Genomic DNA, 24641 nt, shown 5'->3' with positions numbered 1-24641 from the left:
TTAACTTTTATTTATTCCATGGTATGTTGAAAGTCTTGATTCTGATTGGCTTGAGAGTGTGCATTATTGTCATTGAAAGGCACAGGTAGTTCCAGTCAATTTTGATCACAGTTCAAAATAAATGCGCTTCTCCCAAACTCTCTCTCCGCCTGTCACAACTGATTCAGTGGAGGGACTAGAAAATCTAATATGTAAAAACGTACAAATATTGCATTGCATAGAGCAAAACTATTTTAAACTTACCTTGGCAAATGACCATGGAATAAGCGGAACAATCAACCGCTTGCCGTGCGGTAAAGGACTTTAATGCACTTCGCGGAGGCTGCGCGTCGTTTGGTTCCTTCGCCCTCCATGTTGTGCATTAAAATCCTTTAAACGCACAGCAAGCTGTTGTTTATCCCTTACTATTTTGGATTGTGAAAGAAAAATTGTGATTATACCAACCTCCCGATGGTAATGCGGTTATACTCATTGCAGGTATTTATTATTTGGAAGTTTGGTCATTTATTTGACTAATTTGGGAAACAGTTCGGCCACTTCATACATGCTGTTGAGTGTGAAGTGCAATAAGTAAACCTACATAGTGCATAAGTGCATAGTGTGCAATTTGGGACGCAGCTCTTTTAGTGGCAGATTCAAAAATAATGGCGGGACAGCTGCTTCTCACTCAGGGCTGTCTATGCTAATGAAGGAGAGATCGTCACCAATGGGCGGGGCTTTCCCTCTCTGATATATGTAGGAGAAGGTTTCTGTAGACTGTATTATGAAGTATGATTTTAAAAATCAGATTTTTTTTTTTTTTTTTCAACAGAGGGTGGCTGTATTCACCACAGTGCTGCCAACCACTGTGTATAGCCTCTTATAAAGTGATTTTTGCATGATAGGTCCCCTTTAACTTCTTCGTATTTTTGAAAACAGATTACATGAAGTTATGACTCAGTTTTAACATTTGTTTATTTGTATTAATGAGATATACAATCAAATACAAAAACGCAAGAGAAACCAAAGCGAATAATAATAAAAACACAGCACACATAACCCGTATTTATAGTGCAAATTACAATTTTTTAAATGCTTTTTAAAAACAGTTAATATGATAAGAATTCAAAATGTCAGTTGTCAAACCACATTTGGCTTGCTTTGCTAAAAACAAAAATGCACCATGGCTAGAACTGCACTTATACTTAAACAAGTCACAATCAAAAGTCTATTTCTTGTCTCCAACTTTCCCGAGAGTGTGTATGGCCTTGTTTTTCGAGAATTTCCACTTTCTGCTCTCCATCTTTAAGTGTGTTGACAGCCATTGCTCTGACCACTGATGTGATGGGAATAGACATGGCTGTGGGGAAAACTGTAGAGAAAGCACCAAAGAACTTTCTAGCCATCCACTCTGACGGCCGACTTTCCTGTCTGTCAACCAACAGCACCCTGGAAATGAACAAACACATATCAATTAGAGACCAAACGATGTAGGGCTGGCAAAAAAATCAATAAATATTATTATCCTAATGTAATTTCCCCCGATAAAAGATAATGGATGTCTGATGAATGTCAATTCAACGCGTACACTGCCAAAAAATCTTTCTTCTTAGATTTGTTTGTCTTGATTCTAGTCCAGATATTAAAAAATTCTTAAATCAAGACGCATTTTCTAGATAAAAAAAAAATATGGTCTTGTTTTCACAAATACATATGCCAAAATAAAGTTAAGGAAGTTAAGGAAAATAATTCACCAATCGGGTAAGCAAAATTATTTTATGACAAAACAAAAACAAAATTATTTTAATAATAATAATAATAATAATTAATAATAATTCCTTACATTTATAAGCGCTTTTCTGGACACTCAAAGCGCTTACACATTGGGGGAATCTGCTCATCCACCACCAGTGTGCAGCATTAACCTGGATGATGCGACAGCAGCCATATTGCGTCAGACTGCACACCACACACCAGCTGATTGGTGGAGAGGACACAGAGTGATGAAGCTAATTACGATATGGAGATGGTGAGGGGCCATGATGGACAGAGGCCAATGGGCAAATTGTCCAGAATGCTGGGATTAAACCCCTACTCTTTTTGAAGGACATCCTAGGCATTTTTAATGACCCCACAGAGTCAGGACCTCAGTTTAACGTCTCATCCAAAGAGCTCAATGAGCAGTATGCATCCCATCAATATGCTGGAGCGTTAGGATCCACACAGACCGCAGGTTGAGCGCCCCCTGCTGGCCTCACTAACACCACCAACAAAACAAGAACAAACAAACAAGTAAAAGACTGATTACAAGGACGACATGGTGGCTCAGTGGTTAGCACATGTCACCTCACAGCAAGAAGGTCGCTGGTTCGAGTCTCGGCTGAGGTCAGTTGGTATTTCTGTGTGGAGTTTGCATGTTCTCCCTGTGTTGGCATGGGTTTGCTCTGGGTGCTCAGGGTCCCCCCACAGTCCAAAGACATGCGCTATAGGTGAATTGAATGAACTAAATTAGACATAGTGTATGTGTGTGGATGGATGTTTCCCAGTACTGGGTTGCAGCTGGAGGGGCATCCGCTGTGTAAAACATATGCTGGATAAGTTGCCAATTCATTCTGCTGTGGCGACCCCTAATAAATAAAAGGACTAAGCTAAAGGAGAATGAATGATTACAGAATTGTGAATACATTTCAAGCATTTTCCATTTATTTGTCCTTGAATTGGAATAATATAGAGCACATGTATGATTTACAGCACATCATGAATGTAAAATAATGCTAAATGCTTAATGTGATAGGGAGCATTTTGTTCTGTTATATAAATAACTCTATTATTAAGTAATTCTAGTATACAAATAACAAATCAGTTAGAAGCCCGTTTCATGAATTTACTGTAGTACAAGTAACCTGCATCCTGGTTTTGTGGCAAGAAAGGGAGATATACAGTTGAAGTCAGAATTATTAAACCCCCTGAATTATTAGCCCCCCTGTTTATTTTTTTCCAAATTTCTGTTTAACGGAGAGAAGATTTTTTTAACATGTTTCTAAACATAAGAGTTTTAATAACTCATTTTCTAATAACTGATTTATTTTATCTTTGCCATGATGACAGCAAATAATATTTACTAGATATTTTTAAGAAACTTTAAAGTGACATTTAAAGGCTTAACTAGGTTAATTAGGTTAACTAGGCAGTTTAGGGTAATTAGGCAAGTTATTGTATAACAATGGTTTGTTCTGTAGACTATCGAAAAAAAATTATAGCTTAAAGAGACTAATAATTTTGACCTAAAATGGTTTTTAAAAATGTAAAAACTGCTTTTATTCTAGCCGAAAAAAAAAAACAAATAAGACTTTCTCCAGAAGAAAAAATATTATCAGACATACTGTGAAATGTCCTTGCTCTGTTAAACATCAGTTGGGAAATATTTAAAAAAGAAAAAATACATTCAAAGAGGGGCAAAAAACTCAGATTTCAACTGTACATATTATTTTTATTATATTATTAGTGCAGATATATTAGAGTAAACAGAATATAGTTACAGTAACTGATATTATTTAAGACAGAATTTGTATTTTATTTATGTAATCAGGCTATCATTTTTAATAGAATTATCATAGAAACCACAGTTGCATTTCAACATGGTAATAAGCGCTAAGTGTGCCGTTTTACCTATGATTGGGGTCTAAACGAGTGATATAATAAATGACAATGTTTAATTTTTAAGAAAATTAAAGTTTGTATATTTAAATAAATACAAATGTGCATGTTAATTGTTTTACTGAAAAATTTACATCTGCATCATATCCCTAAAGTAAGTGAACTAAATTTGTTTCATGATTTGATTTTATGCAGGAACCAAGAAATGAATTTCTGTTAAAATGTTTTGCGAAAGAAAAGTTTACTCCATATAATGTTTATAATATTAAAAATAATGCACCTCAAATCTGTGAATGTAAATACTCTATTTAAATCTAGTTGATGTGTTCTGAATGAATGATTAATGGTCTAGTCTTTGCAGCTTTCAATGAGGAGCAAAAATCTGCCTTTAAACTCGAAAGAAACAGAGATTTGACATTTATCATGACAGTTATTGATATAAAAAATGTTTTTGTCAACAAAATGTTGACCTCAGGTTTACAGTAATTAAAGAACCAAAAGCAGAGAGACTCACGCAGGTCGATAGATGGACAACCGCTCAAACCCGAGCTCTTCAATTTCGGCTTCAACCTGTCCCTGTAAATACACCAGTGTTTCTGCTTTATTCAGTACATAAATTAGCTTTAATGATGTCAAACATACGCAATTGTCCTTATCTGCACTGTATATCAAGTGAGCCAAACATTATATCTTTAACAAACAAACAACTGTGTGTTGAACAGGCTTTTGCAATACCTTTGTTTTCAGGTAGAGAAAGCTGCTGGTTTTATCTGCACCTTTGGAGGATTCGAGGTTGAAATGAGAGCAACCTCCTGCTTTGGCAGTCTGCAGGACTTGAGTACGTAGTCATGATCCACACGCACAAATCCTTCCTGCAGCAGTTTATCAAGACGTTTAGTATGGAATTACCACAGAAAATGAATATGACAAGTGGACTTTGCATGAAGGTTTCTCTATAAATGGATTCTAGCGTCATTAACTTTCTCAAAAAAATGAAAGTGTTTTTCTGATGTTCATCTTGCATTGCAGGTAGTTTACATTTATTTAGATTTTTCGAGATTTACTGTGAAATTGAATTACATTAGATAAATATAAGTGTAATTATTTAAAGGTTTCCTTTTATAAATATTTATATATACAGTTGAAGTCAAAATTATTAGCCCTCCTGAGATTTTTTTTTTCTTTTTCCAATATTGCCCAAATTATGTTTAACAGAGCAAGGAATTTTTCACAGTATTTCCTATGATATTTTTTTCTTCCTGCAGAAAGATTCATTTGTTTTATTTTGCTAGAGTAAAAGCAGTTACAAAATTTTAAATACCATTTATGTCAAATTATTAGCCCCCTTACAAGGATTTGTCTAATTATCTTAACTTGCCTAATGAAACCCTACTTAAACTAGTTAAGCCTTTAAATGTCACTTTAAGCTGAATACTAGTATCTTGAAAAATATCTAGTAAAATATTAATTACTGTCATTATGGCAAAGATAAAGAAAATTAGTTATTAGAAATGAGTTATTAAAACTATTATGTTTAGAAATGAGCTGAAAAAAAATCTTCTCTCGATACAAAAAAATTGGGAAAAATGTATACAGGGGTGCTAATAATTCAGGAGGGATAATAATTCTAACTTCAACTTTATGTTTATTTATATATTATATTTATATATATATATATATTATATATATAATATATATATATATATAATATATATTATATATATATATATATATATTTATTTATTTATTTATTTATTTATATAAATGTGTGATCTGTACTGTAGATGCATTACAAACAGATTGATATATTTCAAGTGTTTATTTCTTTTAATTTCGATGATTATGGCCAATGAAACCTTAAAATTATATATCTCTGAAAATTTGAATTTTACTTATGGTCAATAAAAAAGGACACAGAAATGTTGGACTACTTAACAGTAATAAGAAGTAAAACACTCAATACTTGGTCAGGGCTTTGTTTTGCAAGAATTACTTCAGTAATGTGACATGGCATGAGGCGATCAGTCTGTGGCACTGCTGATGTGTTAGAAAACTTATAATAGAGTTTCATAATGCATGAAATGAATGTTAGGTCAATTTGTGTTCAATAGGGAAAGTCTGCATGCATTTTTTGTCTACAAAAAGACAATAGCGTACAGCTCCTGCTTTGGCTCTGGTTGTTCCTAGACAGCAGTATCCAACATCATGGCCCTGAAATACATCTGCATACTCATCCAGCTTCTCAAAATCAACCACCTTTTGAACCTGGGAACAATGAAGGCAAATGATGAATCACTGATAAATCAACACTGAATCATTGATAACATTTTGCACTGCATACAGCATTTCATTGCCTTGTTTTTTTTTTTTTTTAAATAAACAGGGTTTCTGCAGGTTTCATTAAGTCAAATTTAAGACCTTTTAAGACCATTAAGAATGAAATTTTGAATTATACAGCGTTAAACACAAAATATTTTTTCTAATGGCCCAGTTTTATCATGAGGAATCAGGTAACTGTTTTTAGTTTTTTTCCCTCATTAGGGAATTTAGTTTGGAGATCTGGCTGTGAAAACAGCTGTTGTGAATCTCTTTGCAATAATGAAATATTCACTTATATAATATATATATATATATATATATATATATATATTATATATATATATATATATATATATATATATATATATATATATATATATATATATATATAGGTCATTGGATGGATGTCAGCCCAATTGAGTAGCTTTATTTGGACAAAGCAAAATTAAGATCTGTTTAAATGATTTAAGACTTTACAGCCCAATATTTCAGTCAATTTAAGACTTTTTCAGGCCTAAAATATAGTTTTTGAAATTAAAGACATTTAAAGACCTGGCAGACACCCTGTATATAGAATATTTTTGGCATAAAAAAACAAAAAAAAGATTGCATTTTAAAATCATTTATTGACCGATTTGAACATTACTAATGTTTTTACTTGAAAAGAGTTCAGAAATCAACATTTAGTGTTTAATGTTTAAATCGACATTAAACAATCAATGCAATCTCACGGCAATTCGTAACTTTTTGATTTAGTGGCTAATTCGTATGAATTTGTACAAACTAATTCATACAATTCAGTGTGATTTGCTCATCCCCCACTGATGTTTGGGTTTATATACGAATTCGTACTAATTTGCCACTAAACTGACAAAACGTAAAGTACTTATGTCTTCTCGTGAGATCAGGCTGGAAATAACCCAATTCCTCTGGATTTACTGTATTTATCAGGTATGGGTTCAAATGTTAACATTTGTTATCGACAATTTTGTAAATCATTATTTTTTTTTTTTTTTTTTTTTTTGTTTTAGTAGGTTTGAGCAACGTTTTTGGGAAGTTTTTTTTGGATCACATACACATAATATTTTGAAAATTGTCTAATTACCAGATTTTCATAGGCTTTATCCTCAAAGGTTAACTGTCTTCGTCCAATGAGAGTGATCCTGGAGAAGATGTTTCGCTCCACTAGCTCTTTTAGCAAAGCTTTTCCAGTTTCACCAGAGCCACCGAGAATGAAGCATGTTTTGTTCTTCTGCCGGTAGTTCTCTTCCATTGCATTCAGATCCATTCTGTAATTAAAAAAAATTGTGTACACTACCGTTTGAATCTTGCAATATCAGCATGACACTGCAGAATTTGCACAGACAAGTATACTACAATAAGCAGGTATGCTAGATATAGTTCACTTAAAAAATACAATTTGGTCATCCTTTACTTTGTTATAAAGTTATGAATGTCTTTCTTCTATCTTAAAAAAAAAAAAAAAAGTATGATAATGTATGGCCCCTACTGCCTTTCATTCATACAGTGGAAGTCGCATACTTCAAAGTTTCTTATGTTCAAAAAGAAAAATATACGGATACAGTTTTGGAACAGCAAAAGGCTATTATTATCTGGTTACAATATTTTCCCCCTAAATAGCAGTTATAGTATCCAAACAATACAAAAGTCTACACAATCTATTGATGCAAATAATTGGTACATGACTTACAATATTAAAGGCATAATGCAAGTCACAAAATCTCTATGTAATGATCTGTAAACAACTTTATCTTGTATATGATTACAACTGGAAAAAAATCGTCACTGGCATTCAAAGTTGAAAAACGCATCATGTGACAACACTGTAGGCTGTTGATCAGTTACACCTGTCTTGAATGAACCTGAGATTATCTTTATTGACCGAATAAGTTAAAGGTAAATGCAGATGGTGCAGCCACCGCCCACTGAGAGCTTATTTCATGCAATTTGATTTTTTTAAGTTCTCATTTATTATTTCGGAGCAGTTCGGATTGTACACATTATCTGCACTGTTAAACGTCGTATCTGCGTCTGTATCTGAATGTTATTTAACTAAATGAAAGAACCCATCTATCGAAGGTGTCTTGTAGACTATAGGCAATAGTCAGAAGAGACATCGAAATATTGGCAATATAGTCACGAGCACAAACACGACAAACAAAAAAATATAGTACTAAACATGTAACTGCGCATTTGGATATACAGTAACGTAGACGTAATGAGCGAGCACCTCACCTTTGTATCTCGTAAGTCTCTGAATTCTCCAGGTAATAGAAAACAGCGGCGAGCACGACTACAAAAACAGCGAAGAAGCTTAAGGTTTTTTCACAGGTGCCCTGAAATACATTCATGCCAAACTAGATAAACACAGGACTTTGGTTGTTGATGCGTTTCTGAAGCTTCTTCCTGTTACATTCTGGTTTCAGACGGCGCGTGCGCAGAACGCGCCCAAAGCATAAAGCGACAAGCGAGCGCGGCAGCTGTTTTGGAAACGCTAAAAACACAACTGGTTGTATGGCAAGCAATTTTAACATTCAGTTCATAGCTACAGATATCTATTTTCATACAGCAGGTAACATTTTTTAGATGCTAGTATTATTTTCGTAGGCTACTAATGCTACATTATTAATACCAGTTTATGTATTTGTTTATTTATTAGGCTACTACTTATAGTTATCAGTATTAAATTTTTAGTTGGTAGTATTTATTCATTAGACACTGTTATTCCTTTTTCATTAGGCCTAGATAACTGCACATAATAAATACGTATTCATATTATTTATTTGTTCGTGATTAGTCTATTATATTAAGGAAAAAATTGCTAGTGTTTAAAAAGACTCATACACTAGTATATTAGATAGTAGATTAAATGTTAAATTGGCTTTTCATGGTAAAATGTTAAAGTTACTTTAATGCAATAAGGTATATATTGACTAAGTTGGTAATGTAAATTACAGTACAAAACTGGTTATCTGGTTATCTGCTGCCCTTTTCTGTTATTTTATGGATTTGTTTATAAATATTTATTATACAATATTTGGTTTCAAACTACTATAAATGACATAAAAGTCACTGTCTATAGTTACATTTTCAATATCAAACATTGACAGAGCATAGGTCAACATCCCATAATGCAATTTTCTTTTTAAATTATGGAAAACATTTTAACACAGAAACTGTTAATTAACCGATATTTTTTTCAGTGTATATTTCCCCTTCGATAAAGCAGATCTAAGCAATCTAAAGAGAAATAAAGAGATCATCCAAAAGTAAAAATTCTGTCATCGTTTACTTTCCCTTTACTTGCAGCTTCTCCACGGTGGACGTCCAGCGTTCTCCAGCCCCTAGCGTCTAGACCAGGGATGTCAAACTCAATTCCTGGAGGGCCGCAGTCCTGCACAGTTTAGTTCCAGCCCTGCTTCAACACACTTACCTGTTTAGGTTTCAAACAAGACTGAAAGACTTAATTAGTTTGATCAGCTTTGTTTAATTAGGGTTGGAACTAAACTGTGCAGGGCTGCGGCCCTCCAGTAATTGAGTTTGACATCCCTGGTCTAGACTACAAGAAGTTTGGCCAGAGGAGAAATGGTCGTACCCAACTGAGCCTGGTTTCTCTCGAGGTTTTTTTTTTTTTCCTTCCCTTTTATCAATTGGTGAAGTTTTGTTCCTCGACGCTGTCGCCACTGGCTTGCTTGGTTTGGGACTTGTGAAGCTCCACATCGATAGAATTGCTCTTCAAGGTTTGGACTTTCAGCAGGGAAAATTAAACCACACTGAACTGAACTTCAACTCTGAAAACTGAAATGACTCAGTTTCAATTTCAATTTACTAGAACTTCTATAAGCTGCTTTGGCACAATCTGCATTGTAAAAGCGCTATAGAAATAAAGATCAGTTGAACTTGTTTAAAACCTGTTAGATTTTCTTTCTTCTGTTGAACAAAAATGAGATATTTAGAAGACAGTTGGAAACCTATGTGTGTCATAGTAGATTTTTTGTGTTCAACAAAATAAAGAAACTCAAAGGTTTGGAACCACTTGAGGGTGAGTAAATTAATTTTTAGGTGAACTATCCCTTTAAATACAGACACACGATATGTATGTATTGATTACATAAAGCTCCACTGTGTTGACTAATTAAAACTAAATCAACAGCTGGGTCCAAGAAAGTGGATGTCACCTATTTATTTATTTCAACAAATGTGCAAAACTGTCAAATGTGTTCGATTTATCTCATAATTTCATATTTCACATATCACATTTTTCGTCATTCTGCCTCAATATTGTGTGTTTTGCTTTTAAAGAAATGGCCTACATAACTTTTTACAAAAAAATTACTTTCACTGGCAGCAAACACTTAAAATATTATATCACTGGCCTGGATTAAAGGCAGCATTTAACAGTTGCGATAGTCTTTTTTTCACCATTTTGTCACATATTTAAGTAGAATGGTAAAAAATGTACACTGTAAAACCAAACAGTCAACTTTATCAAATGAAATGAGTGTAATTAACTCAAAATCTACTGAAAGATAATTCTTCTCATATGAGAAGAGTTTTGAACTCAAAAAGTGATTAGATACTTAAAAAAAGTAAACCAATTGCCTTAAAAGAAACAAGTTGACTTTACAAAAATAATGTAAGTAAACCCATTGTAACCTGTAATAGTTAAGCTGGCTTGCTTTTTATTATCATGCTAATCGTATTAACTTTTTAAAAAATAAAAGTAAACTAATCACTTTATTTGCTCTTCCAGACTCCAATGTCTCTTCTAAATTCAACACAGGCTATAATTGTAAATTTTATTGACTTATAGATGCACCAAATATGTAATATTGTAATAATTACAGTAATTATTTTTAAAAAACGTGATAAAATAGTCTGACACAGTAAAAAACGATTAGTTGACTTTAAAAAAGTGAGTACAATAAGCATAATTATAAAAATTAAGCCAGCTTAACAGTTCCAAGTTACAATGCGTTTACTTACATTATTTTTGTAAAGTCAACTTGTTGCTTTTAAGGCAATTGGTTCACTCGCTTTCAATAACTAATCACTTTTTACAGTGAAGGTAATAAGTTAATTAAATATTTCATTACTTCAACTTAAATGGGGTAAGTTCACAGTACTCATGTAGATTAGTTTTTTTTACTCAAATGGTTTGTAGCAGTCGGTTTTCTTTAACGGTTTGAGTTGACTTAATTTATTAGGTTTTACAGTACTGAGTTGGTTTGAGTTCTCTACATTTATTGGGTTTAACTGTGCTCAAATTGCTTTGTTTACTCAAATGGATTAAGTTCACAGTACTCATTAGGGTTCGTTTTTGAACTTAAATGGTTTGTTGCAATCGGTTTGCTCAAATGGTTTGAGTAACCTTAACTTTTTTGGGTTTTACAGGGTGGGGGCGGGGTTTCATTTAGTTCATTAGGAATTAATTGAATGATCGTTGTTCTCTACTGGTAAATCAGATGTGAGTGACAGGTTGATCCCACCCTCAATCATGAGTTATTTAGTCGAGTTTGATTTCTTGGTGGCTTTAACCTGTCTCGAGGCCTACTGCAAAATATAGCTTAAGAAATCAAGAAAAAAGCTTTTCTATGTAATGATCAATTCCCACCAGTGGGTGTCAGTATAAGGCCAAAATTACTCTCTCTCTCTCTGGTTTGTTTGGGGATCCTGAATGTAAAATATGTGTGTGTGTGTCTGTCTCTATATATACAGTTAAAGTCAGAAATATTAGCCCCCCTGAATTATAAGCTCCCTGTTTATTTATTTCCCCCCAATTTTGTTTAACGGAAAGAAGATTTTTTTTCAACACATTTCTAAACATAATAGTTTAATAACACCTTTGCCATGATGACAGTAAATAATATTTTAACTAGATATTTTTCAAATTACTTCTATACAGCTTAAAGTGACATTTAAAGGCTTAACTAGGTTAATTAGGTTAACTAGGCAGGTTAGGGTAATTAGGCAAGTTATTGCATAACGATGGTTTGTTCTGTAGACTATCAAAAATATATAGCTTAAAGGGGCTAATAATTTTGACCTCAAATGTTTTTTAAAAAAAAAGTAAAAAAAAAAAAGTGCTTTTATTCTAGCCAAAATAAAACAAATAAGACTTTCTCCAGAAGAAAAAATATTATCAGACATACTGTGAAAATTTTCTTGCTCTGTTAAACATCATTTAGGAAATATTTAAAAAAGAAGAAAAAAAATCAAAGGAGGCTAATAATTCTGACTTCAACTGTATATAAATATTTTCTGGAATGTTTAGTAACGTTACGAACAAATACCAACAACAATTATCACTTACAATGTCACTAACAGAAAAGGTCTTCAAGTGGAGTGCACCAATACATGCATGTCAAAAGCGCATCATTTAACATATCAAAATTGTGAATGAATGTGTTTTGCTCTTTAGCCAATGAGGCCACACCATATGCTCCAATTCCTTTAAAGCAGGTTTTATTGTCAGTGCACAAGACTCCAACTGTTTAAATTCCAGCTCTGTTCAAACGTTTGTTGGCCGCTGGTATGAATAGACCCATATGTTAGCTGACAATCCTGCCCTTTCAGATGTTACTGAACAAATGTAGTGGAGATTTATAGAAGGGTCATGTTGGCTATGGCTATCAGCTTTCATTATTACTTCTTTAAAATCATTATGAATACAGCTCTCCCTTACAGGCACAATAATGCTGTTTTGCATGAACTCAATTTGAATTCTTGATATCATGCATTTTACTCATTGTTAACTCAGCAAAACCTGAAGGCTATACAAAAACAGTCAAAATTTTTATTCAAATATTTAAATACTGACACCTGCTTTAACATCATTTTAAAAACAGAAATAGCTTATCTTTACACCAGTCTTATCTTTTTGGCACCAGTTTATCAAATCTAAACAAATATATTGAGCAATTGTATTTTGTTTAGATTTTTAATACACTGTAAACAAATAAAAAGTCATTAATAGTTGACAGTACATCTTATAAGTGCTTTCTCTTTATTTAAGCCTTCAAAAAATGCCTAATGTGGCCTTAAGCTGTGTTTTGTCATCTTTTGATGTAGAACTTTATGTCGATTATGCAAATGATGTTCAATTATGCAGTTTAAGTGACATACACTCACCGGCCACTTTATTAGGTACACCTTACTAGTACCGACTTACTAGACCCACTTTTGCCTTCAGAAATGCCTTAATCCTTCATGGCGTAGATTCAACAATGTACTGGAAATATTCCTCAGAGATTTTGGTCCATATTGAAATGATAGCATTTGAGTAGAGTGAACTCATTGTCATGTTCAAAAAACCAGTCCGAGATGATTCGCGGTTTATGACATTGTGCGTTATCCTGCTAGAAGTAGCCATCAGAAGATGGGTACACTTTAGTCATAAAGGGATGGACATGGTCAGCAACAATACTCAGGTAGGCTGTGGCATTGACACAATGCTCAATAGGTACAAATGGGCCCAAAGTGTGATAAGAAAATATCCCCCACATCGTTATACCACCACCAGCAGCCTGAACCATTGATCCAAGGCAGGATGGATCCATGCTTTCGATGCCAAATTCTGACCCTACCATCTGAACGTTGCAGCAGAAATTGAGACTCATCAGACAAAGGCAACATTTTTCCAATCTTCTATTGTGCAGTTTTGGTGACCCTATGCGAATTGTAGCCTCAGTTTCCTGTTCTTAGCTGACAGGAGTGGCACCCAGTGTGGTCTTCTGCTGCTGTAGCCCATCCGCCTCAAGGTTGGAAGTGTTGTGCATTCAGAGATGCTCTTCCGCATACCTCGGTTGTAACGAGTGGTTATTTGAGTTTCTATTGCCTTTCTATCAGCTTGAACCAGTCTGGCCATTCTCCTCTGACCTCTGGCATCAACAAGGTATTTGTGCCCACAGAACTGCCACTCACTGGATATTTTCTCTTTTTCTGACCATTCTCTGTAAACCGTAGAGATGGTTGTGCATGAAAATCCCAGTAGGTCAGCAGTTTCTGAAATACTCAGTGCAGCCCGTCCAATTTAACAGAGTGACTTTTATTGACATTTTAGTAGCTTGAAATTGCATTAAATTGTATGAGATATGTAAAGATACAAATAAGTGCATAAAATAACAGAAATTAGACAATAGGCCAATATCTATAAAATGTCAATAGAATCCACTTTTTTCAAACTTTTCAACATCAAACGTCAACAGAGCAGGTTTAATCCAATTCAAAATTATAAAAGTCTTGACTCACAGAATCCGTAAAACTGCTAATTTGTGTTTTTGTTTTTTTACAGAATACTCAAACAATATATCATCTGATTCAAATGATCCGGTTATAATGACCATTCAACATCTCCTTTAACAACAGCCTAATTCAATTCATCTGGTCAGGCAGAGTCTACAGTTAACACCTCACCGATTCAAATGTTAATGATTCACTGATTCAAATGATCAGTTCAGAGTGAGTGTCCACATAATCACTCACTGATTCAACTGATCTGGTCAGAGCAAGTCTACAGTTAGCAACTCACTGATTCAAATGATCCGTTCAGAGCGAGTGTCCACATAATCACTCACTGATTCAACTGATCTGGTCAGAGCAAGTCTACAGTTAGCAACTCACTGATTAAAATGATCCGTTCAGAGCGAGTGTCCACAAAATCACTCACTTATTCAATTGATCTGGTCTGAGCAAGTAAACAGTTAGCAACTCACTGATTAAAATGATCTGTTCAGAGCGAGTGTTCACATAATCATTTACTGATTCAAATGATATGATTAAAATGAGTCTATATTGGCAAATCACTGATTCAAATGATGCATTCAGAGCAAGTGTCCACATAAATCACTCACTGATTCAGCTGATCTGGTCAGAGCAAGTGTCCATAAAATGACTCGCACATAACATAACAAATAAAATACTTTGAGTTAGACGTCCATGTTATTGTTTTAACGTCACTACAAGAGATAACATTTAAATTTGTTAATTTAACAGACACTTTTGTTTAAAGCCACTTACAAGTGATGATAAATGAAGCACTTCAAATCATCAGAGAGCAGCAGTATATAAATGCTATGAAAAGTCTAAGTTACTTTAGTTCAGTTTTTCTCCCTGTCCATATGGAGAGGAGAGAGTATCCTACAATTTGTTTGTCAAGTCATTCACCTGTGTGAAGCACACTCAGAATTGCTTATAAAGTGTCTGGTGCAAATCAAGAAGTAAAGACAGGTTTCTGACAGGTGGTTTGTCAAGCTAACTTACTTTTGTGAACACCACTAAGAATTGCATGATGTTTTTAAAAAAATGGAGGGATGATAAGAAAGTGTCTGGTGCGTATGGAGAAAAGAGAGTGTGTCCCACAATTGATTTGTCAATCCATTCACCTGTGTGGAGCACACATAGAATTTCACAATGTTTACTAGGTATGAGATGCTTATAAAGTATCTGGTGCATATGGAGAGGTAAAGACTCTTGTCTCTTACAGGTAGTTTGTCAAGTCATTCACCTGTGTGGAGCACACTCGGAATTGCACAATGTTTTCCAAGAGGTGCTTATAAGATGTTTGGTGCATATGGATGTTATGAAGCGGACAGGAGACAGAGGTAAGGAAACGTTAGGGTGTTTATTGAATGACAACAAGGAGCACATGAAGGATAGCCAGGAGGATCAGGAATGATGTTGGGGTCTTTTCCTCCGTGGCTGGGTAACAGGAATACACGAGGATGGACAGCACACACCAGATACAGCTGACAGAGGATGACACAGACTTGGAAGGACTGGAAGACAGGACGATTCGGGAGGACCAGGAAGACTAGGAGGAATACAAAGAGAACAGGTAAGTAAATCGTTTGTTTAGCTGAGGATGACTACGCTGAGTGGTCGCTCAGTTGTCCGCTTTCGTCGAGACGAGCCCGGACAATGAGCGACTGGAGTGCTGTGCTTTTATCTGGTGCTCGTGAATGTGATGCAGCTGTGTGCTCATTAGAAGTCAGGTGATGGTGATCTTCGTGAGTGGGGGTCGTGAGAGCCTGACCAATCCATGACAGTACCCCCCTCCCCAGGGCCCGCTCCTGAGGGCCGACACCTCCGACGCCGTGGTGGTCTCCCTCTGCCTCTAGGCGCTGGGAACTCAGGGTGGCTCTCATGAAACTCCACCATGAGACTAGGATCGAGAATATCAGCTCTGGGAACCCATGTCCTTTCTTCGGGGCCGTACCCTTCCCAGTCCACCAGGTACTCCAACTGGCCACCACGACGTCGGGAACGCAAGATCTCCTTCACTGCGTAGACGGCTCCTTCTTCTAGGAGCAGTGGAGGAGGGGGTTCCTCTTCGTGGTCAGGCTCTGTGGAGGGAAGAACAGGATCGTGATAGGGTTTCAGGAGTGATACGTGGAATGTAGGGTGAATACGGTAGTGAGAGGGTAATTGTAGTTTGTAGGTGACGGGGTTAACCTGTTCCACGATGGTGAAGGGACCAACAAATCGGGGACTTAACTTGCGAGAGGGCAGTCGCATGCGTATGTCCCGGGTGGATAGCCACACCTTTTGTCCGGGTGTGTATCTGGGTTCTTCAGACCTTCTTCTATCGGCGGTTACCTTGCTTCGACGGACTGCCCTCTGCAGATGTTGATGAGCCTCGTCCCAGACTCTCTCGCTCTCCCGGAACCAGTGATCCACTGCGGGGGACATCAGATGGTTCGCCATGCCAGGGAAAGAGCGGTGGTTGGAAGCCCAGGACGCACTGGAATGGCGTGAGTCCGGTGGAGGGTTGCCGCAGTGAATTTTGGGCATATTCTGCCCAGCCCAAATACTGGCTCCAGGAGCTCTGGTGACCACTGCAGAAGGTCCTCAGGAACCGTCCCACCTCCTGAATCTTCCTCTCTGTCTGCCCGTTGGTTTGGGGATGATATCCAGAAGAGAGGCTGACGGCCACACCTAGGAGCTTGAAGAAGGCTTTCCATAGACGTGAGATGAACTGTGGACCTCTGTCCGACACAATATCTTCTGGAATACCAAATGACCTGAAGACTTGATTAAAGATATTGTCGGCTGTTTCAAAGGCTGTGGGAAGACCTTTCAGAGGGATTAGTTTGACAAACTTTGAGAATCTATCTACTATGACTAGAATACAGGTATTACCTTCTGACGAAGGGAGATCAGTGATAAAGTCCACTCCTAGGTGTGACCAGGGACGGTTCGGAATCGGCAAGGGATGGAGCTTTCCAGCGGGTAGATGACGTGGGCTCTTGGATTGGGCACAGTCCTTACAGCCCTGAACATATTGCCTCACATCCCTTGCCATGTTTGGCCACCAGAATCGTTGGGATACTAGCGAGAGAGTATTGTTGATCCCTGGATGTCCAGTGCCTAGCGAGGTATGTAAGGAGTGGATCAGATCTACCCGGTGTTCAGGTGGTATGAACTGCCGATGAGGAGGGCATCCCGGCGGAGCAGGGGCTTCCGGAGTGGCAACGACTGGAGGAGCGTTCCAGGTGATCGGACAAATGGAGATGTGTTCGGGAAGAATCTTCGTTGGGAGTTCTTCATGATCGTGATGCTCGTGTAAACGAGAGAGAGCGTCTGCTCTTAGATTCTTGGGTCCTGGACGATAGGAAATGGAGAAATCAAAACGTGAGAAGAAAAGTGACCATCTGGCTTGACGTGGACATAGTCTCTTGGCCTCTTTGATATATTGGAGGTTTTTGTGATCTGTGATCACCTGGAACGGATGTTTGGCTCCCTCCAACCAGTGACGCCACTCCTCCAAGGCTAGCTTGATTGCTAGCAGCTCCCTGTCTCCTATGCTGTAATTCTGCTCCGCCGGGCTCAACTTCCGAGAGAAATAGGCACAGGGATGCAGTCGGGGCGGTGTATCATGATGTTGAGATAATACTGCCCCGACGCCGGTGGTGGATGCGTCCACTTCCACCACGAAAGGAAGATTTGGGTCAGGATGAGTCAGGAGTGGGGCCCTTGTGAACTCCTTCTTAAGAAGGCGGAAGGCTGCGGCTGCTTCTTTGGTCCACTCCAGTCCTTTGGGTTTACCCTTGAGGAGATTAGTGAGAGGTGATGTAATCCTGCTGTAGTCCTTGATAAACCGTCTATAAAAGTTAGCAAACCCAAGAAACCTCTGGAGCTCCTTAATGGAAGTGGGTTCTGACCAGGATAGAACAGCCTCAATTTTCTTCCCATCCATACGTATACCGGTTTGATCAATGATGTATCCCAAGAAATGAATCGACTTCTGGTGGAATGAGCATTTCTCCGCTTTGAGGTAGAGGTGATGTTCTCTCAATGTGTGTAGGACCTCCGCAACGTGTTGGCGATGTTCGGCCTCACTCCGGGAGTAAATGAGGATGTCATCTATGTACACTATTACAAAGTGGTGAAGAAACTCCCGGAGGACTTCATGAATGAAGTTTTGGAATACGGAGGGGGCGTTGACCAGACCGTAAGGCATGACCTCATATTCATAGTGGCCAGTAGGGGTCACGAATGCTGTCTTCCATTGGTCCCCTCACGTATTCTTATCAGATTATACGCGCTGCGGAGGTCCAATTTAGTGAAGACTTTAGCTTCTCGGAGCTGTTCCAAAGCGGCTGGTACCAGAGGAAGGGGATATCGGTATTTTACTGTACCGTTATTTAGGACCCTGTAGTCGATGCATGGACGCAGCCCTCCGTCCTTCTTGGCCACAAAGAAGAAGCTTGAGGCGGCTGGTGATTTTGAGTGACGTATGTACCCCTGACTCAGAGCCTCCCTTATGTAATCTTCCATTGCCTGATTCTCTGGAAGCGAGAGCGGGTAGATCCTACCTCTTGGCAACTGGGCATCTGGAACTAGGTCGATCGCGCAGTCCCATGGCCGATGCGGCGGTAGCTGGGAAGCTCTCTTGGGGCAGAAGACATCATGAAAGGAGCTGTACTCCTTAGGAATGTGGATAGGACTGCTTCTCAGGAGGGCTCTCGACCGATGTTGCAAACAAAGAAATGGGGTTCCGACCTTGAAGAGGGAGATTTGGAAAACAGGTAGGTGTACATCCAGATCCCCATTTCTTTATCTCTCCTGTGCCCCAAGAGATGATGGGATCGTGCTTCACCAGCCACGGGCGCCCTAGAATGATGTCCATATTTGCACCCTCCAGAACCAGAAATTGAATCCTCTCTTGATGTAACAGCCCCACTTGAAGAAGGATGTCTTCGCATTGTCGATGGATACGGGTCGAAGATCGAGTGCACTGGGTTATCGGTTGTATCTGGTATATATGCGAGGACGCCTCAGTACGGAGGTGGAGTTGACGACAGAGGGATTGGGAGATGAAGTTCCCTGCTGACCCGGAGTCGATGAGGGCTGTGACAAGGAGAGAAATAGAGGCAGTAGTTATTTGTACGGTGGTAGTAAGTGGTTTACATTGTTCAATATTCGTACTGAATACACTCACTGAAGTCCGAATGGGACGAAGGGGACACTCCATACGGGTGTGTCCACTGACACCGCAGTATAGACACAGACCCCGGGTCAGCCTCCTCTGTCGTTCCGCTGATGTCAGTCTTCCAGACTCTATTATCATGGGTTCTGGTTCTGGAGAGGCTGTTGACTCAGGCGATTGGAGGAGTGCAGACGAGGGGGTGATGGTGTCCTGTTGATAGGAACGGAGACGATCGGAACATCGGAGAGAATGTTGGATGAATCTCTCCAGACCCATTGTATCATCTAATGTGGCCAGCTGGATTCGGAGAGTGGGTTCCAAGCCGAGCCGGTACGTGGTCAACAACGATCTCTCATTCCATCCACTTGCAGCTGCTAGAGTGCGAAACCGGAGAGCATATTCCTGTGTAGATAGAGTACCTTGCTTTAGATGATACAGCTGCTCTCCAGCGGCTACTTCCCCATCAGAACGTCCAAACACCTCTTTGAAATACTCCGTGAAGGTAGTGATGGAATTCATGACCGGCCCGGCTTGGTTCCAGATCGTCTCAGCCCATTTAAGTGCAGGTCCAGAGAGTAGTGATACGATGTAGGCGATCTTTGACTTATCTGTGGGATATAGAGAAGGTTGCATTTCGAATATGAGGGAACATTGTAACAGAAAACCATTGCACTCCCCCGCTCCGCCTGAGTAGGGCGCTGGTCGGGCCATGGGACTGGAAGGAAGGGCCGAAGAAGAAACTGTGGAGGCGGAAGTGCTCGGTGCTGGTGGTGCGTTGGAAAGTGGAGCTGGTGGCTGTAGAATCCGCTTCAACTGGTCCACCAGCTCTTGAAAGTGATCGAGGGGTGCTCATGTTGTCGTCGTTATGGGTCCGGGCTTCTGTTATGAAGCGGACAGGAGACAGAGGTAAGGAAACGTTAGGGTGTTTATTGAATGACAACAAGGAGCACATGAAGGATAGCCAGGAGGATCAGGAATGATGTTGGGGTCTTTTCCTCCGTGGCTGGGTAACAGGAATACACGAGGATGGACAGCACACACCAGATACAGCTGACAGAGGATGACACAGACTTGGAAGGACTGGAAGACAGGACGATTCGGGAGGACCAGGAAGACTAGGAGGAATACAAAGAGAACAGGTAAGTAAATCGTTTGTTTAGCTGAGGATGACTACGCTGAGTGGTCGCTCAGTTGTCCGCTTTCGTCGAGACGAGCCCGGACAATGAGCGACTGGAGTGCTGTGCTTTTATCTGGTGCTCGTGAATGTGATGCAGCTGTGTGCTCATTAGAAGTCAGGTGATGGTGATCTTCGTGAGTGGGGGTCGTGAGAGCCTGACCAATCCATGACAATGGAAAGGTAAAGACGTCTCTTACAGGTGGTTTGTCAAGCCAACTTACCAGCGTGAAGCACACAAAAAATTGCACAATGATTTTCAGAAATATGGAGTGTTCATTAGAAAGTGTCTGGTGCATATGGAGAAAAGAGAGTGAGTACAATTGGTTTGTCAAGTCATTCACCTGTGTGAAGCACACTCAGAATTGCACAATGTTTTCCATGAAGTATGAAGTGCTTATAAAGTGTCTGGTGCATATGGAGAGGTAAAAACGATCTCTTACAGGAAGTTTGTCAAGCCAACTCACACTAAAAATGAGATGATGTTTTCCAGAAATATGGAGTGTTGATAAGAAAGTGTCCGCATGTAGGGAGAGGAAAAAATGTGTCCTACAACTGGTTTTGTTAAGCCATTCAACTGTGTGGAGCACACTCAGAACTGCACAATGTTTTCCAATAGGTGCTTATATGGTGTTTAATGCACATAGAGAGGTAAACACCTTACAGGTGGTTTGTCAAGCTAACTCATCTGTGTGAAGCACACTAAGAATTGCATGATGTTTTTAGAAATATGGAGTGATGATAAGAAAGTGTCTGGTGCATACGGAGAGGAGAGAGTGTCCTACAATTGGTTTTGTCATGCCTGTCTGGAGCACATTCAGAATTGCACAATGTTTTTCAAGAAGTATGAGGTGCTTTACCTTCATTGACAGGTTCTTTGTTTGCATGTAAACAAGATCAACAGATTATCAATGAGCTGTTTGTATTATCCCTGAGTTATAAGTAGGCCCACATGGAATCTGTGCGTGCAGAATTCCGCAGATTTTCAGCCCATCATTAATTCTGTTTATTTACTTGTGTAAATGTGTGTAAATCTATATTTATTTAGTTTTTTAATTAATTACAGTAATATTATTGACTAATATGAAAATGTTGATCTGATTTATGTACAATGCAGTTTGTACAGTAATATTTTCTGTCTTTTAGTAGATCTATTATATGAGAGACTTGCTTTGTTTACCAAATAAAGTGAATCTAATTGGATTTGCATTTTAAACATTAAAAAAAAGTTTAAAAGTTTCATATAATAAGGTTTTAGTTATGATACTCCCAAAATAATTCAGCAGAAATCCGCAGATTTTTACCAAAATTCTCAGCAGAAATAGATTCCGTCTGGCCCTAGTTATAAGTGTATTGATGCGCATGTAAATGTGCTTAGTAAGTGACCTACAGTATGTATTGCGAAATCAGTAGTAGAAATTGTAAAAATGATTAAATAAATCTACAGGCCCAGAGTTTGATCTACTCTTGTACAATAAACTCACTGTAAAGCACAAATAAGCAAGTAACCCACAGTAAGCAAGCAACCCACAGAGCCTCTAAATCTGCCCGTGCAATGAATGAATTTTCCCTGCTGCTTTTCCACCTTAAAGCCTCCCTCTGAAAAGCTGCTCTTTTTCTATTATCGAGCTTAAACCAATCTCGTCCAGGAGAGGAAAGAATGACTAAATGTGTCATGAATGAATCCGCGTCCCCCCCGGGCGGCTTAAGACAAAAGGCTTCGATCTGGCCGTCCTGACAGTAACAGGACAGAGTAAAGTCTGTTAATTAGCACCGAGTGGCATCAAATTGGTTTCTCATTGTGGGCTGTCAGTGGGGTTTTTGGTGCCTGTGGTGGAGAGATGGCTTTGTGCGGCCGCTGTCATACACACATGTTGAGTGATTGTGGCTTGACTTCGATCGGATGAACGTATGTAGGAAATGGCGATTGAGGCCATGCTGAGGTGTTCATTCACGGCGTCATTAAAAACATGCTTTTAAATGTCAAAACAGCTTGATATGTGCACTTGAATTCTTCAAGTCATGCATTTTGCTTGAAGTTGTATCTCAATTATTTTTGGAAGCAATCATTTAAATACAGTTAGGTAGATTTTGAGCTTAGGCTACCTGATGCTTTGAATGGTTTTACCTTCTGGTCGACTGTGTATCAGAACAATCCGACACAAATAGCTTCTTCCCTTAGGCAATCCATCTCATGAACACTTTATGATAGTAATTGTGAACCAAACATCACTACTTTTTATACACATATACACTTATTTACTTAACAACATACTTTACATGGCAATTTGCACATAACAGCTGCACATATAACGCTGTACATAGTAATATACCTGTACAAACACTTGTCAATTTGAATATTGGGTTAGGTTACTTTATTTATACCCGAAGGTAGATTTGGTTTGCAGTCAAGAGTCCTCATTTTATAATAGTGCCACACAAAAAGCTCACATAGTGACAACAACAAATGGACAAAGACATAAAACCATAGCTGTCAACATTGGGATGTGAAATAAGGGATATGCCCACCATAATAAAGGATTCCGCTACGCACCGCTATATGACGCATCTGGAGTCACGGACCGCTATATGACTGCTTTGAGGATTACATATGAAGGGGAGACGGCACCTGTAATGAAAAGGAAAATGAATCCCGCGGTTTTTATATTTATTTCAAAGTGTTTTCATGCCAAAACAAAGCGAAAGCACAGAACAGACTCACATTTAAAAGCAAGGGGCGGCCCCTGGTGGTTCAGCTATATGGGTTGCATATAGGGAGGCTCGGCTCTTTAAATGTTTATTTGCAACCCTTCAGAGAAAGACTGAATAAAGAATAAACAAGTCAAATAAATAAATGTTTAAAACAATCTATAAAATATACATGTGCATATATGTTTGCATTCAAGACTTCAATACTATTTTAAAAATATATTTTTTTATCTGTTTTTTGTCCTGTCATTCTGTTGTACTATAGAAGCTCTGTCACGAAAACATATTCCTCATATGTATAAACATTCAGTACCTGGCATATAAAGCTCTGATTCTGATTTTTATTATTATTATTATTTGTATTATTATTATTATTATTTTGGCTATTTCCCTTATGCTTTTCCAACTAAATGTTTCCCTGTGAATAGCTGACCTTTTTCTTTTATAGTTGAACAAAACTGAATTGAATTTTGTGAACTGCTTTCACTGATGGTCTTCTTTATAGAGAAAAACTAAATGATTTATTTGAAAAGGTTTAATAAAACTTAGAGTTACAAACAAAATCAATGAATCAATGAAAGAACAACTAATATTAAGCAATACTATTGAACTCCCTTAAAAAAACAATACAAATATAAATTAAATTTAAATAGATACATAAATGAATAAAAAAAAAATTAGTAAGTTTTGTAGGCTTTGTTGTTAAAAAATGTTCTTCTTATTAAATTATATTCTATTCACATAATTACAGAACATTTTGCATTAATAAATATCTTATTTTCAAAACATAAATTAACATTTAAAAAAATATTTATATAAACTTGTGTTGTACTTTAGGTTAATGGATTTTGAATGGTTTTTAGATTATTCATATTAAAGTTCAAATACAATTATACAAATACATATAATACAGGTTTTTTTAAATAAGCAAATAACTAAATTGCCAAATAGACAGAAGCATGTGTGTATTTTTTGTATGTTTCTTAAATAAATAAATAGTATACACACATGTACAGTTGAATTCAGAATTAATAGCCCCCCTGTATATTTTTCTCCTCATTTTCTGTTTAATGGAGAGAAGATTTTTTTCAACACATTTCTTAACATAATATGTTTTAATAGTACATTTCTATTAACTGAACTCTTTTATCGTTGCCATGATGAAGGTACATATTTGACATTTAAAGGCTTAACTAGGTTAATTCGGTTAACTAGGCAGGTTAGGGTAATTAGGCAAATCATTGTATACTGATGGTTTGTTCTGCAGACAATGAAAAAAATATTGCTTAAAGGGGCTAATAATTTTGACCTTAAAATGTTTATTAAAGAAATTAAAAACTGCTTTTATTCTAG

The 24641-nt window shown here is 37.7% G+C and overlaps 1 protein-coding gene across 1 annotated transcript; it reads right to left on the bottom strand.

Annotated features, from left to right (window-relative positions):
- Positions 1-1187: 1187 nt before the first annotated feature.
- Positions 1188-8413, bottom strand: htatip2 (HIV-1 Tat interactive protein 2). The gene is given in 8 exon segments (XM_056461089.1): positions 1188-1252; positions 1254-1428; positions 4151-4212; positions 4372-4466; positions 4469-4508; positions 5794-5901; positions 7061-7244; positions 8212-8413. Coding segments are annotated over 8 exon segments (825 nt in total). The 5' UTR covers positions 8328-8413; the 3' UTR covers positions 1188-1207.
- Positions 8414-24641: the final 16228 nt, after the last annotated feature.

This window comes from Danio aesculapii, chromosome 7, assembly GCF_903798145.1.
Source record: "Danio aesculapii chromosome 7, fDanAes4.1, whole genome shotgun sequence".
NCBI lineage: Eukaryota > Metazoa > Chordata > Actinopteri > Cypriniformes > Danionidae > Danio > Danio aesculapii.
This window is presented reverse-complemented; position numbering and strand designations above follow the sequence as displayed.